Source organism: Zootoca vivipara, chromosome 11, assembly GCF_965207765.1.
Source record: "Zootoca vivipara chromosome 11, rZooViv2.hap1.1, whole genome shotgun sequence".
NCBI classification, from domain to species: domain Eukaryota; kingdom Metazoa; phylum Chordata; class Lepidosauria; order Squamata; family Lacertidae; genus Zootoca; species Zootoca vivipara.
Genome location: NC_142594.1, coordinates 12,861,293 through 12,875,645, shown reverse-complemented (window position 1 = coordinate 12,875,645; position 14,353 = coordinate 12,861,293). Strand labels below are relative to the sequence as shown.

Genomic DNA, 14,353 nt, shown 5'->3' with positions numbered 1-14,353 from the left:
AACAGAAATAACATGGTGTCCGTCTGATGCCCATAATTTACAGGAATTTATGCCATCTCTATTGGTTTTTTTAAAAAACTGGTGTCCTCCTTTGGCCGCTGCCTCATAAACCAGGGGTCAGCAAACTTTTTTGGCAGGGGGCCGGTCCACTGTCCCTCAGACCTTGTGGGGGGCCGGACTATATTTTTTTGGGGGGGGGGAATGAATGAATTCCTATGCTCTACAAATAACCCAGAGATGCATTTTAAATAAAAGGACACTTCTACTCATGTAAAAACACCAGGCAGGCCCCACAAATAACCCAGAGATGCATTTTAAATAAAAGAACACATTCTACTCATGTAAAAACATGCTGATTCCTGGACCGTCCGCGGGCCAGATTTAGAAGGTGATTGGGCCGCAGTTTGGGGACCCCTGTCATAAACCAACAGTGCCCACTGCGGACCCAATAATTTTACCCAGGCAAAGAAGCTTGACCAAATATGCCCTATGCCCCCCATACACCTTTAAGTTGTGAATAACTAGAATAGGTTGGTGTGGACAGGTGGGCATGTAAAGATCTCCAAATTCCAGAGAACAGGAACTGTTGTGGACTTATCTAAAAAGCTTGCTCAATGGTCATGTGAATGTCCAGTTTGGAAGAGATTTCAATCCATGGAAGAGAAGCCACAATGGATGCCTGGTCTTCTCAAAACGAAATTGTTCTCAGTTAGGACTCAGGAGACAACTGATCTTCAAGTTTGAAGGTATATGCTGCTCTTCTTTTCCTTTAGGAAAGGGCCACATCTCCAGGACAGGGAATCCCAAACCTCCTAGGTTGAATCTCAGCCCAGGTAGGGATGGCAAAGACCTCCTGGCTGAAACCCAGAAGAGCTGTTGATGGACCAAGTAGAGACATTAGTGAGCACAATGGTCCAGTGTTGTGATTCGGTATAAGGCAGCTTGCCATGTACCGTAAGATTAAGGTCTTTCTTTGTGATGCTGAAGTGCAGGGGAAGTTGTATGGTATAGCAATCAGCAATCAGATTGCGACAAGAGATTTTAACATAAAAGGCAGTCGTGTAAGTGAATGTAAGTAATGTATGAGATGAAGCGAGACGGTGTGTTCAAAGCCTAATGGACTGTGGCACGCAGGGTTTTAAAGTCAGATTTGAAATTCATTGTACTAGATGGAATGACTCAATTCGGTAAGATATTAAAGGTTTGGGTGTGGATAAGAATGGTTAAATATGCAGATATAAGCCACAAAGGGAGGGAGGGAGGTGGAATCTCCTTTCACATCTTTTGCTAGATTTCACTTAAGGCTGCTCTGCCATTGGGCTGCTCAGGAAAGGTCTCTCAATACGTTTTGAAGCAAATCCACAGCCCTTGGCACAAATGTACCATTGTAATGTTGAAATCCTAACACACACACACACACACACACACACACACACACACACACACACACACCTGAACTCTCTCTTCTGTCACTCAAAAGCTCAGTTATGCAGATACTTTCAAATCCAAATCAGAATAGATTTTCAGGGTTGCCTTAATTCACGTCTCTTCTAGACATCCTATTTATTCAGCACTCATCCTGATTTCCTGGCCAAAAGCTTTCATGGAGATTGTATTTTAATCTGTATTGAGCATTTGTACTGACTTGATGGCCGGGAGGTTATATGACAATGAGCATTTATCCTGCCTTCATTCTGATTTACTTTCGATATGTTGTTTATACATGCTCCCATTAATCATTGGTTCTATGCTTTCAGGTGCATTTCCCCGTCACCTTCCCAAACTGCTTCTTTTTAAAAGTGGTTTTGTCGCCATAGAGTGACAGAGCTCTTTAATTTGCTCTAATTGTGCAAACCTAAATTTCCTGATATGTGCTTGAATTACAGGATATGCTCCTGTAAAATGCGTACGGTCTGCAGGTACCCTCATGCATCAAGATCCAGAATTTAGGTAATGAACTGAAGCAGTGAACAGAGGAGCAGTGGGTGGCAACGTGGCGTGGGCAGGGCTCAGCCTCCCGACAGATGGATGGATCGCTGCTGCTTACTGAAATAGAGGCATAGCTGCCAAGTATCCCGTATCCGCCGGGAAAACCCCTTTTTTCTTACCGTTTCCCGGCGGTCTCCCGTTTAGCGAAAAATCCCGGTATTGTCCCTTAAATCGGGATACTTGGCAGCTATGAGTGGAGGAGAATGCAATTGTTAGCAACCCTAATTACCCGGCCATTTTTCTGGCGCCGCTTGCCCTTCTATGGGCACCAGAAAATGGCGGCACCGGCGCCGGAAGTCGCTTCCGCGCATGACCGGAAGTTGCGTGACGCGACTTCCGGTGGCGCTTGCCCTTCTATGGGCATCAGAAAATGCCGGCGCCGGAAGTCGCTTTTACGTGTTTCCGGTCATGCGCGGAAGCGACTTTCGGCGCTGGCGCCATTTTCTGGTGCCCATAGAAGGGCGAGGCGCCACCGGAAGTTGCGTGCGTGCGCTGCCGATCCCGGATATTTACGACCCGGACTTGGCAGGTATGAATAGAGGGGAGGATGTGCTGCAGAGGTCAGTGTGGTGCAAATGCACTGGCAGCACAGGGAAGTTGGGTTGGCTCTGCTGGTGTGTTTGCGCCATGCCCACCTCGCCCCATTTCATCTTCTTCCTGGTAAGCAGCAGCAACTCAGCTGTCAGGAAGTCAGGTGAACATCTTCTCCCCACCATGCTGCCCCCTACTCAACATGCCGCCACCCGCTCCAAGAACATGTTTGAGGAGAGGTGTTCAATTTTTTTAATCCTGCTGTCCAGAAAGAAAAGGCACTTATGTGTATATCTGTCACTTATTACAGGACCCCCCCCCCAATGTCCTTGTTTTCCAGGGACTGTCCCAGATTTACAGAAGCCATCCCTGTTTCTGATTTGATCCCAGAACGTTCCGCTTTTCCTTAGGACGTCCCTATTTTCCTCTGAGAAATGTTGGAGGGTATGGAATAGGAATATGGAATTGGATAGATGTTGGAGGGTATGTTATTACTTTTGTTTCTGCACCATAAAGTATCTTAGCAGTGAGTGCCCTTCCCCTCTTTCACTCTGGGGAACAGACAACGGTTTTCTAGTTTGATTCCAGCCCAGTGCAAACTTGCACACATCTCTTCAGGCATTTTTGCAGCTTCCTCCAGCGCCCTTAGACTTGCTTTTAAGAAAGAGCCTTGAAGATCTCCATACTCTGATGGGAGGGCCTTCTCGGTAGTGGCACCCGCCCTGTGGAACACCCTCCCATCAGATATCAAGGAAATAAACAACTACCTGACTTTTAGAAGACATCTGAAGGCAGCCCTGTTTAGGGAAGTTTTTAACATGTCTGAAGTTTTATCGCCTTTTTATTATTATCATCATTGATTCTGTTGGGAGCCGCCCAGATGGGTGGGGTATATATAATAAATTATTATTTTTATACTAAATCAGTCAAGAGCTAATTCCTTTTCTGCTGGAGAAAGAAATACTGAATTAGCAAGAGTGTAAAAAAATAAAATACATCCCCATTTTCTCAGCGCTTCTACTTCAGAAAGTATGTAAGAGTGGCGAATGATGAAATTACTTACAGTACTATAATCTTACTTTGCTTCTTCCCAGCCCGCCTCACCCCTCCCTCCTCTTTGCCTCATTGCTTAAAAGTGTTTCCTTCAATTTGGGAAGTCTTTTGTGTCCAGAGTGCAAAGACAATATATTTTTGACATATCACATAGCATCTTATTCATGAGATTAAATTCTGATCTGCAACCAGGGGGAAAGAACGAACGAACCATGGGGGCATGTATTGATGTGGAAAGGACTCCGGTGTCACGGCACACATGCAAAATCTGCCATTATGCGACTTCAGCCCCAGAGAGTTTGTTCCAAGCATGATGAGTGAGGCATATTGTGCTGAAAACTGCTGACATGTGCCATCAAAAACAGAAGTCTAGGACCTTAGGTGGAATTTGGGATGCTCAGCCTTGTGTTCACACATGGAGGGTTCTTACCGGCCCATCTAGTATACCTACTTGTCCTAGTATACTTCTCGTATGGCTAGTATACTCCTTTCATGCAACTTGATTCTAGTTTAGAAAACCTTGGATAGGCAGATAACCTTTCACATTCTCCTTACTATTAACAAAAACCTATTTATGGTATAAAAAGGCAAGACTGTGGTGGAAATGGGCAGAAGGCTGCTTGTTGCTCCTCGGATGTACAGCTTAGGAAACGGAGGCCAAAAATGACACATCCAAACTCTCCTCAGCAGCTCACGGCCAAGCTAGAAATGGCAAACAGAAATCTCCATTGTTTTTTAAAAGAGACAAAACTATATTTTCTCTGGAAGCTGGTAGAGAGAAGTGAGGGCTAAGTGAGGAGGAGCTTGAAAGCCACTGCATTTGGGAGAGTCGATGTGATTGAGGAAATTATTTTTCAACAGTAATGCAGGTGGCCTGCACGTCAGCTAGAATCAATGGACTCAGACCTCGAGTGGCAGTCGAATTAAGAGTGGCTTAAATTAGAGGCATAGTAATACACTGACAGTACTCAGAACACCTTGCCAGAGACCAGGGGTAATTGCTTTCTTCCCTTCCTTACTCCACCCTGCAAGCCATCTTTGCCCAACATGCATGAGTCACACCCTGTCTGGGAGATGACACAGGGTAGCAAGCCTGTTGTTAAAATAACGTGTGTGCAGCAGACAAAGATGGACAGGGTTTAATCCTGCTTGGCTTTGCGATCCGAGATCAGGGGCTTAAAAGGGGAAGATGGGGAGACTTGCAAAGTACAAGTGATTTTGACAGTTGGGTCGTTTGGGAACAAAAGTTGCCCATTCCTGAGCTATGTAACGGGGGAAAGCCACCCTTCTAAAATTTGGTTGGGCACAACTTTCTTTGCAACAACAGTTGGAAATTATTTAGTTGCCCTGAGGAAGAATGCAGACGGTAAACACATAAATGGAATTCTGGGAGATTTTTAAACTGTTTTTTGAATAAATAATTTCCTTACACCCTTTTGTGCATTTTTCTTCAGCTGCTGAGATAGCTCAGCTGGTAAACGATGAGACTCAATCTCAGGGTTGTGGGATCGAGCCCCATGTTGGGCACAAGATTCCTGCATTGCTGGGGGTTGGATTAGATGACCCTCATGGTCCTTTCCGACTCTACAATCTATGGTTCAAATCCTCCTAGTTTTGGGCCTTCAGAACCACAGGCAGCCTGTGTAATAATCAGCCTTTCAGTGACCTGCTGTGTAAAACAAAGCCATGCAGTTTAGGTTTTATAGTGTCTACACAAAACTGGCCATTGTGCATGAATGTAAAGAAACAAACAAAATGTTAATGTTACAAACATGATCAGATGTGTCCGAAACATAGTCCACCAAAATCCTGTAACAGCGAGCCATGGCTATTTTTAAACATAACATGGCATGTAAGCTTACTGGCCAGTTAAGATGTATTGCAGCTGCTACAGTCTCCTGCTGTTACAGAAATTATGTGCGTCTCTGGGACTTTCTACACAGTCCTCGAACTTTCATAATATTGGCTATTTTTGAGCACATCTTTTACAAGCTGTTGTCATGTTTGTTACAGACATCTTAGATTCATGCTTGGAAGTCAATCTCCTAGAATGTTCTGGTGTGGTTTTTTTTTATAAAAAAAAATATTGTTATTCTTTGAAGAATGGAAGAGTCGATGAGAATTTTTCAGCAGGCAGCTTCGTGGCAAGAAATAAATAAACACAACAACTGCAAAACTGTGTTGTTTTTATTTTGGAACATGCAAAATACAGTCCATGCATCTGCCATTTTGAAAAAAAAAAACCCTTTTCATTTCATAGCAGATAAACCCAAAGACATTTTGGCTATCAACTTCCAATAAATGTTTCAAAATGCTTTACAGTGTAAAGATAATAAGAAATTTAGCAAAATTTCAACAAACCTGTATAAAAAACAGATACAGATAACCTTTTTTTTTCCATTTCAAGGCGACATGCTGTAATGTAAAGAGTTATAATGTTTTTGTTTTCATAAAAAGTCTTCAACAATACAATTGCTTTAACCTTTACCGGCAAGCCTTTAGGCTACACATGCAAAGAAAATTATTTGAGTTAAAAATCACCAAAACGTGCTATTTTCATTTAAGTACAGTAATTGTAAGTAGTAGCATATCTGAACTCTGTAAAAGTGTTCAGGGAAGGTCATGGAGCTACTGTCCTGGAAGACTCATACTCTGACATACATTTTGGTTTAATCGCTTTCCCATTGTAATAGTCCACCACTTGGTTTGGAACTTCAGCCAAAACACTTTTTGCTAACGCAGCTGGAGATGCCTGCAGGAAATGGCAGAAAATAACAGTTGTTAACACACTTCTATCTAAAATGTGCCGTTCCACACACATAACTCCATAACCAACAGGGTTCTGATCAGCACAACGAGGCTGGCCTTTAAGAGGCAGGTTATTCCACCTCAGTCTAGCCAAGCACCTGCGAGCATATGATTAATGCTGCAAATACAAGGCTTTGACAAGGCTGCCCAGTTTCCCCCCACTATGGGTAACTTCTCTACAATAACATCAAGGCTTCTGATGTAGGGAAAACTATGTTGTCATTTGCTTTGTGTAATCACACTAAGATGGGGTAAAGCACTCAAGTCATTTGGCACCCACCCGGTCAGCTGTTTGAGCAACTTTGGGTATTCTTACCCCAATCATCACTATTGCATGCAAAGGCCTTTAAAAACACACACACCAGTTTTAAATGCTTTATTGTTCATTTTCCATGTATATACAACACTTAATCATCTTCATTTCGATCAGTCAAATAAAGATATCAAAAAGGATATGTCAGAGGGTCGTCGTGGCTACTCTAGAGTAACTCCGCTTGAGTCCAGTTTGTCTTCAAAGACATTTATTATGCTAATTATTTACAGCGTAGAGACAGCTTAAAACATGACCTCTCATCCCGAATCAGAATCCGGCAATGGCGTACGTCTGTTCCTACATCAGCAAAGTAGTCGGGGCACCCCAAAACGCCTCCCCCGTGACCTGCGTCACAGCGCTATCCTTACTTCTTGCGCCGGAAGGAGTGATGCCCTCAGTTTCCTCCCTGAGCTGTAGGTGCCCTGGCTCTGCAACATCCCTGAGCCCCTGTCTGCATCCCCCCAAGCTTTCCCATTGTTCCTCACTCTGATTGCTCTCTCCCTCCAAGTCTCTTCCTCCCCCTCTGGCTGCTTCAGAGCCACTGCTGCTCCCTGTGCTTGGCGAGGTTGACGTCAGGATGATGGGGGCTGGCTCCCTGTAGGGAGTCACCCTTACAGGATACATACAGTTTCCACTGTTTTTCTACACGAACCTACAACTTCCCATCCTCTCCATATTTTCCTTTATATTAAACCTTTTGCTTTAATTTACCATTGCTATTTTGTAAAGTTTCTCTCTTCTATTTCGATATCGTATTCCATCTTATGTATTATTTACAGAAATCATTCAAAGGCCACTACCGTGTTTAGATTACAGCTGTTTTTCAAATATATTTTGAAATTATCCCATTCTAAAATGAACTCCTGTCTCGGCTTGTCTCTGATTCTTTCCGAAAGAGAGGCTAATTCTGCATATTCTGTCAATTTGAGTAACCATTCAACTCTGGTAGGGAGTTTGTCATTTTTCCAATATGTCACAATAAGCACCCCCACAGCCGCGGTTGCATACAATTTTTTGGCCTCTTATACCCTTGGGGATGTCTATGCCTGTAATACCCAAAAGGAACGCTTCAGGATTTTAAGGGAAATTTACCTTTAACATTATTTTTAGTTCTCAGTGTATGTCATTCCAGAACCCTTTGACCTTTCTGCAGGTCCACCATATATGAAACATGGTACCTCCTGTCTCACCGCATCTCCAACATACATCTGGTATGTTTTTGTACATCTTGGAGAGTTTGTGCGGCATCAGGTACCAACAGTATAACATTTTTTTTGCAGAATAAAAAAATTCCTTCAGTAGCACCTTAAAGACCAACTAAGTTTTTATTTTGGCGTGAGCTTTCGTGTGCATGCACACTTCTTCAGATACCTTAGATCTTCAGATTTTTTTTGCAGGTTTTCCCTTATGTAGTAACAGACAGTGAACCTCAAATTTACCTTCCACAGGTTCTCCCATTGGGACATCTCTATGGCATGGCCTAGGTCTTGGCCCATTTAATCATGGCTGACTTAACCTCCTCCTCCTTGACTTCCCAGTCAAGGAGGAGTCGGTAAGGCATGCAACGGCCTTATAGTTCTATTGAAGTCTTTAGATCCTTTGAGCATTAAATGATTTTTCACCATGCTTCTATTTTGCAGTACACTCCACCTGCTTATATTTTTGAGTAATGTGCAAAAGGAACTGCGTTTCTGCTAGCAGGAGAAACATCAAATGCTTCCTGTAGTCTACCCTTACCTGTTATCATTCTGTTACCTATATGCACGCATTTGGTAACATTTCTGAAATTCGGTTTAATGTATTTGTTGTGGTTTATTGTTCTAGAAGTCTACATCCCTGTGGAATGTTCAATATTTATGCTTTAAGTTCGTCTTAGCTGCTGCTTTGGTTTTTGTAACAATTTTTATGCATTATCCAAATTTTGAGTCATTAAGTACCCCTCTGTTTACTTATTTTTAAAGTATTCAAATTTAAAGTTGAAAATACAATTCAAAATGAAACAACTGTGCACAATGAACGTTAGATCTGCGTTTTTATTTCATTCATACATATGCAAACGCACACTTCGGTTCGAAAGAAATGCAGAAGTAAATCCTGCTTGAACCTCCTTTTGATTAGATGGGATTAACAGTATAGCCTGGAAATCTAGCGGTCTTCAAAAGGCGAATTCTTCATGGCGACAACGGTTACTTTCTTTCTGGGATGAGAGTTGCTCAATGCCAAAGTGGCAAACTTCAGAGCTGCGTGACAGAGGACCCTGCCTGCCAGGGGAGCGGTATCTGGCAATATCTTTTTCTATGCCTGAATCCGCAGCTACAACCTAGCAAGACGATAATGGCATTTATCTTCTCAAGCTGGAGCTTAATGAGGGGCACGACTCCTCTCACTCGCTCACTGTCTCGCTCCTGTGCAGTTCTGTAGGGTGATGGGAGCCTTGAAGGAGCTTCCAAGCATCTGTCTTGTTCTACTAGATTAAAAGCTCATTGTAAGGCCCATCCTTGACCTATTTGGATCAGCTAATTTCAGTGCACAGATGCTGAGGTGGAGACTCTTAGCTGTCCACTTCACAAGCAGAGTTCTAAAACCACTGAACGGCTCTCCTGCCTTCAGATACGGCTCGACTATAAAACTCCAATCATTCATGACTGTTGGCCGGGGCTGATGGGAAATGAAATGCAACAATATCTGAAAGGCACCAGGGGTCAGGAAGGCAGGTTCACTCTTACGATTAGGATGCAGTTTTCGTACACCACTGCAGCTTAGCCTAAAATCACCTGATCACACCACACTTAAGTAATTCAGTTAGCAGGAATATTGCAGTTTTAGTCCAATCAGATTGGCACCTGCAATTTCAGCCATTCAGCTGGGGATAATTTAAACTCTGTCCAAGTAAGGTGAAACTGGTTTTGCGCGGAAGCATACTTTCCATAAACTGAAAAGCAGATCTACCAACTCATAAATCAGTCTCATTTCAATTCTTTTTATCATGGAAAACTGCATCCAGCAATTAGTGACAGGAGCAGAACAGTAATATATGAGAATTTCCAAGATGTAGCTTGTTAAAGCTGTTGTTTCATAGGTGGCCTAGTAAGGTTGTCAATGTCTAATATAGTTGTCTAATAAATGCAAACTTTAAACTGAAACTTGACAAAGAAACTACTGCAGATGTAGGTGCGGGCGAACTGGTTTCTAATAAGTTTAGTTCTCTACCTTTGCACACCAGCTTTTTTTTTTAAGTCTGCATAAAAATTCATTAGCATTTTAGTGCACAATTCTCTTATTACAGATAATTTGTATACAATTTTGTCCAATGCACACATTTTTTCCAAGCCATGTTCACCAATATTAGGCATAGTTCCACGTTATTTTCACTTATATATGTGTTTTAATGCACACTTTACCCTAGTATATGCTTTTTTGTATATATTACTTGGCTAGAGAACTCGGCAATCAATGGTCAGTGGGACTGTTAATTATTAAATCTTAGAACTGGCTTGATACCTCAGAGCATCCTTCAGGTTCTGCCCCTTTAAAAAACACCCAAAGCAGAAAGGAAAGCAGGTTTTCCCAGCTCAAAACCTGCCATAGTCAGGGTATCTGATCACTTCTGTTCGGTACAGCAAGGAGATTTTCATGGGCTTGTGGCAATTTCACAAGTAAGTAGAGACAATGGAGTGCACCTCCAGGGGCAGAGTCAAACCACTGGAGAATCACAGCTCCTGCTGTGGCTGCAGAGACAGGTAACACGCAACTGCTGCCTCCTGCGATGTTTTTGCTGTGTTGGCAGCACCCAAGTGACCCCTCTGGGCAGTGTGTATGGAGGTCCTGGGCTGCCCAGATGATAAGACCTCACTCTCAGCCTCGCTGATATGGTTCAAAGGAAAACAGAGCAATACATTTGGCTCCAATTTGGCTGCAGGAGTTACCGGAAGGAGGCATACAAGATGCCATCCAACCGTCTTAGGGACTCCACTCTGGATTTGTGTAGGGTTTACTCTTTAGCCTCTCAAAGATGGGCAGACAGAGCCTTGCAATTAGTTTCCATATTATTAGACTGTCTGCCCCAAATTTTACAACTGGCTCAGCTCACAAACACCCATATGACTTATGTTCTAAAAGACATTGGGGGATACCTCCCAATGGAGGATTGTAAAATCATGCCCCTCCAAATATAATAAATCTGTATTTTTTAATTTTATCCCTTTCCAAATCCAACAAATACATGAGGCTTCATAATATAATTTCAGGTCAGGCAGTGTTCTAAAAGACATTGGGGGATACCTGCCAATGGAGGATTCCTCTCCTCGCCCCAAGCAAATACTAACTTAGGAAGAGGAATTTTCCTCAAGACTGCAGCAGAGAAAGATAGGATTAGATTCCCCCTCTACACCTGCTCTAATACTATTAATTATCAGTCTTCCCACCACCAACTGACACAATTTGCATTTTTAAAGACCTGCACTGTTTGATCCTTAGTTGTGAAAACAGGGGTTTGAGGTTCATCAATTTTACAGTCCGTGGACTAAGAAACAACACATTCCAAAAGAGAACACAGCGAAAATTAATCTTACATGTTTGAAGTTTCTGAATGGCACAAACTGAACAATGTCACGAAGAACAGGCTCTCCCTTGGGCGATCTCAGTATCCCATCGTCCCCATCCAGCATCTGCATGTCACTGAAATCAGCATTTCCTACTCCAACTATAATGACCGACATGGGCAGATGGGAGGCATGGACAATGGCTTCGCGTGTATCGGCCATGTCTGTGATGACTCCATCCGTCAGAATCAGCAAGATGAAATATTGCTATAGAAGGGTTGAAAAAGAAAGTCAGTATTCCAATCCATTTCAATGATGCAGAGATTCCCTGGCACTTCTCCCTGTGAATTATGTATCTTTTTATTATGCTATGAATAAGTAGGGGAAGAGATCAATTTTTTAAAATATACTATGCTTTTCACCTACTGGGGATGGGCAAACCTCTCAATTTCAGTTTCTCTTTGTTTCTTATTTTTCTAGTTTTAATTTGAATTCTGCACATTTCCGTATCAGCTTGTGATTTTTTTCTTTAAGTCCTCGTGAAAATTCACCAGCATTTTAATAGTTGTGACTGATTTTCCCTCTATGTAACTTTAGAATGGTCAGCTGGATGACCAATCTAGTTGCTAAACTAAACTAAAATTCACCAGCATTTTAATATGCAGTTTTGCCAAAGATACACGTTTTTGCAAGCAATTTATCCTACTGCAATGCATTCTGTATGCTATTTTTATTTAAATATGCCTTTTATGTACACTTTACACAATCATATGCAGCATGTAATTTGAATAGGAATGGGGGGTTTGCAACAAGGCATGATGCCAGGGGTATGAATAGTTGTGACTGATTTTCCCTCTATGTAACTTTAGAATGGTCAGCTGGATGACCAATCTAGTTGCTAAACAAGGCGGTATGAACTGTTGTAAAGGTGGCAGAAATTACAGGCCATAGCCCTGTTCCATCTAAAGGTAGTCATAACTAATTTCCACTGAAAGCAAAAGGAATGATGTAAATGAAAAAGGTTTCAGTGGGGATTGTGGCCTCCAGGTTGTTACTGCTTTGCAGAAGGGACTGATACCAAAAAGCTAGATTGTGCAACTGAAGAGGATGTTAAACTGCTATGTTATCCTAGTTGTTGTTTTTTTTAATGGGCTTTTTGTAGTTAATGCCCTGGAAAGTGTAGGATGAAGGAATGATTGGCAGGAAGATAGGTCAACAGCCCCCAAGAAAATCAGAATGAATGCAGTACAAACGCTCATTGTTGTTGGATGGTCTCTTAAACAAATCAGAACAAATGGTCAGTAAAAAGGACAGACATATTCCAACATATTTGTGCAAGCAAATCAGGATGAATGCTGACAAACAGGTTGTCCATCCTTTAGTTGGAGTTCTGTAGACCAAATGAACAGAACTGGACCATAGCTGCATTACAGGCTGCAGAGGTTGTATGAACACAGCTATCTATCTGATGCTATGAAAATACATGTATATTTATTAACAATATTGTGCCTCATAGAATGAAGAGGCACTGTTTCTGCCTTACACACACAAAAGCACACTATTCCATACTCACTGAATTAAATGGAAATGGCTCCCCTCTTTCCCCATCCCTTCTTGGTTCCATACCAAGTGCCCCAACTGAAATACACCCTCCAAACCTGCATTGAAAAACTAGGGAAGAGACTCATCCCTTTACCATCCCTTGGATAGCAAGTACACACAGAGTGTGTTCTTGGGCAATTTTGGAAAAAATATATATAAGAAGAAAAATATTGGAGAAAACTGGGCATTGAAACCTGCTTAACCTAAATCATATATCCCAGTTTCCAGCGGCCCTTTAAAGTACGCTTCACGCAGAGTATATGCAGTCAGAAGTTGAGCTGGCTAAGAAAACACCACCAGGAGCATAGGAAATTATCTCCCTTATATGAAACCCCTTACTAGCTGCACACTTGTAAAAGTATACAGATGAAAATACAAACGGCTGGGTTTCTTTAACTGAAAAACAAACTGACTCTAAAGAGACTTTAAACTAAAGATAAATGCTTTCTCTCTTAGCAACTTTATCTACCCACATTCCATCCTTCAAACCATTCCAAACCTCCCACATAACTCCCATAACTCCCATTAAACTACCCAAGAATTAATAGCAAACTAGCTTTATAACTAAACAACTCTCATACTAAGATTCAACTAGGAATCTCTTAAACTGAGAATTAAATCACACTGAGAGATATTTAACTGAACGAGTGATCTACAAAGAGATCTAACTAAGAGATACAGAAGGCTTTCTGGCAGAGCCTTATATACAAGGAGCAGAGCCTACGCCTGTGAGCAATTAACAGAAATCACCGGCACCTGTTTCTCTTAAACAGGCAGTATTTACATTAGACCGGCTCTTGACTATTCAAAAAATCCAACAGGCAATTAATCTGTTATGGATTCTTGAGGATGCAGCCAACGCCCAAGGTCCAGTTTAGCTTGCCAGTCCGCTGTGTTTCTCACCGATGCCTCCTTAGTGTTGGTTTCTTCTGAGGCTGATTTAGCCACCTTCTGAATGATGGGAGCAATGTTTGTAGGCCCATACAGCTGAAGCTTAGGCAGGCAGTTCTGATAGGCTTCAACTACTCCTTGGATCCCTTGCATTAAAAAGGTGGAAAAAAAGAGCAGATAACGTCAAGATCAGTCATTAGGCAAAATATATTTGGGGCAACGATTCCGTAGAGAGAGCCCTTCGTTTCTCTCCCCCCCCAAAAGTTTCTTTTGAGTGATTCACGCCATTTCGCTTCCACTATCCTGCCAATTTATTCTGCGCAGCTGTGGCTCTGAAAGGTTTGCTCAAAGCCTCTCTCCCCTGCTGACCTGACCTCTTTTAGATGTTATGTAATATATAATTCATGAGCCAGCTTTTCTCCTCGCCAGCAGCATTTAAACGGTGCATTTTGCAGATATTAACCACCCTGGATGATATTAAAACACTCTGCAAGATGCATTAGTTTTCTATACCATAGAGGACTTAAGATCTGGGCACTAGAGGATGTCCACACCTTCAGCCCTGTAGATTTAAATGATTAGATGATAATATCTTTCTCTCTTGCTGCTTATAGTCAAATATTTA

At 42.1% G+C, this 14,353-nt stretch overlaps 1 protein-coding gene across 3 annotated transcripts in view; it reads right to left on the bottom strand.

The window, feature by feature from the left end:
• Positions 1 to 5,742: 5,742 nt before the first annotated feature.
• CPNE4 (copine 4) overlaps positions 5,743 to 14,353 on the bottom strand; it is a 193,148-nt gene continuing 184,537 nt past the window's right edge. For all 3 annotated transcript variants that reach the window (XM_088654502.1, XM_035129268.3, XM_088654503.1), the window contains exons 14-16: positions 13,741 to 13,874; positions 11,266 to 11,502; positions 5,743 to 6,325 (exon numbers count right to left, since the gene is read on the bottom strand). In XM_088654502.1, the coding sequence (XP_088510628.1) occupies positions 6,194 to 6,325; positions 11,266 to 11,502; positions 13,741 to 13,874 (503 nt within the window). In that variant the 3' untranslated portion in view covers positions 5,743 to 6,193. The remainder of the gene's footprint in view (positions 6,326 to 11,265; positions 11,503 to 13,740; positions 13,875 to 14,353) is intronic.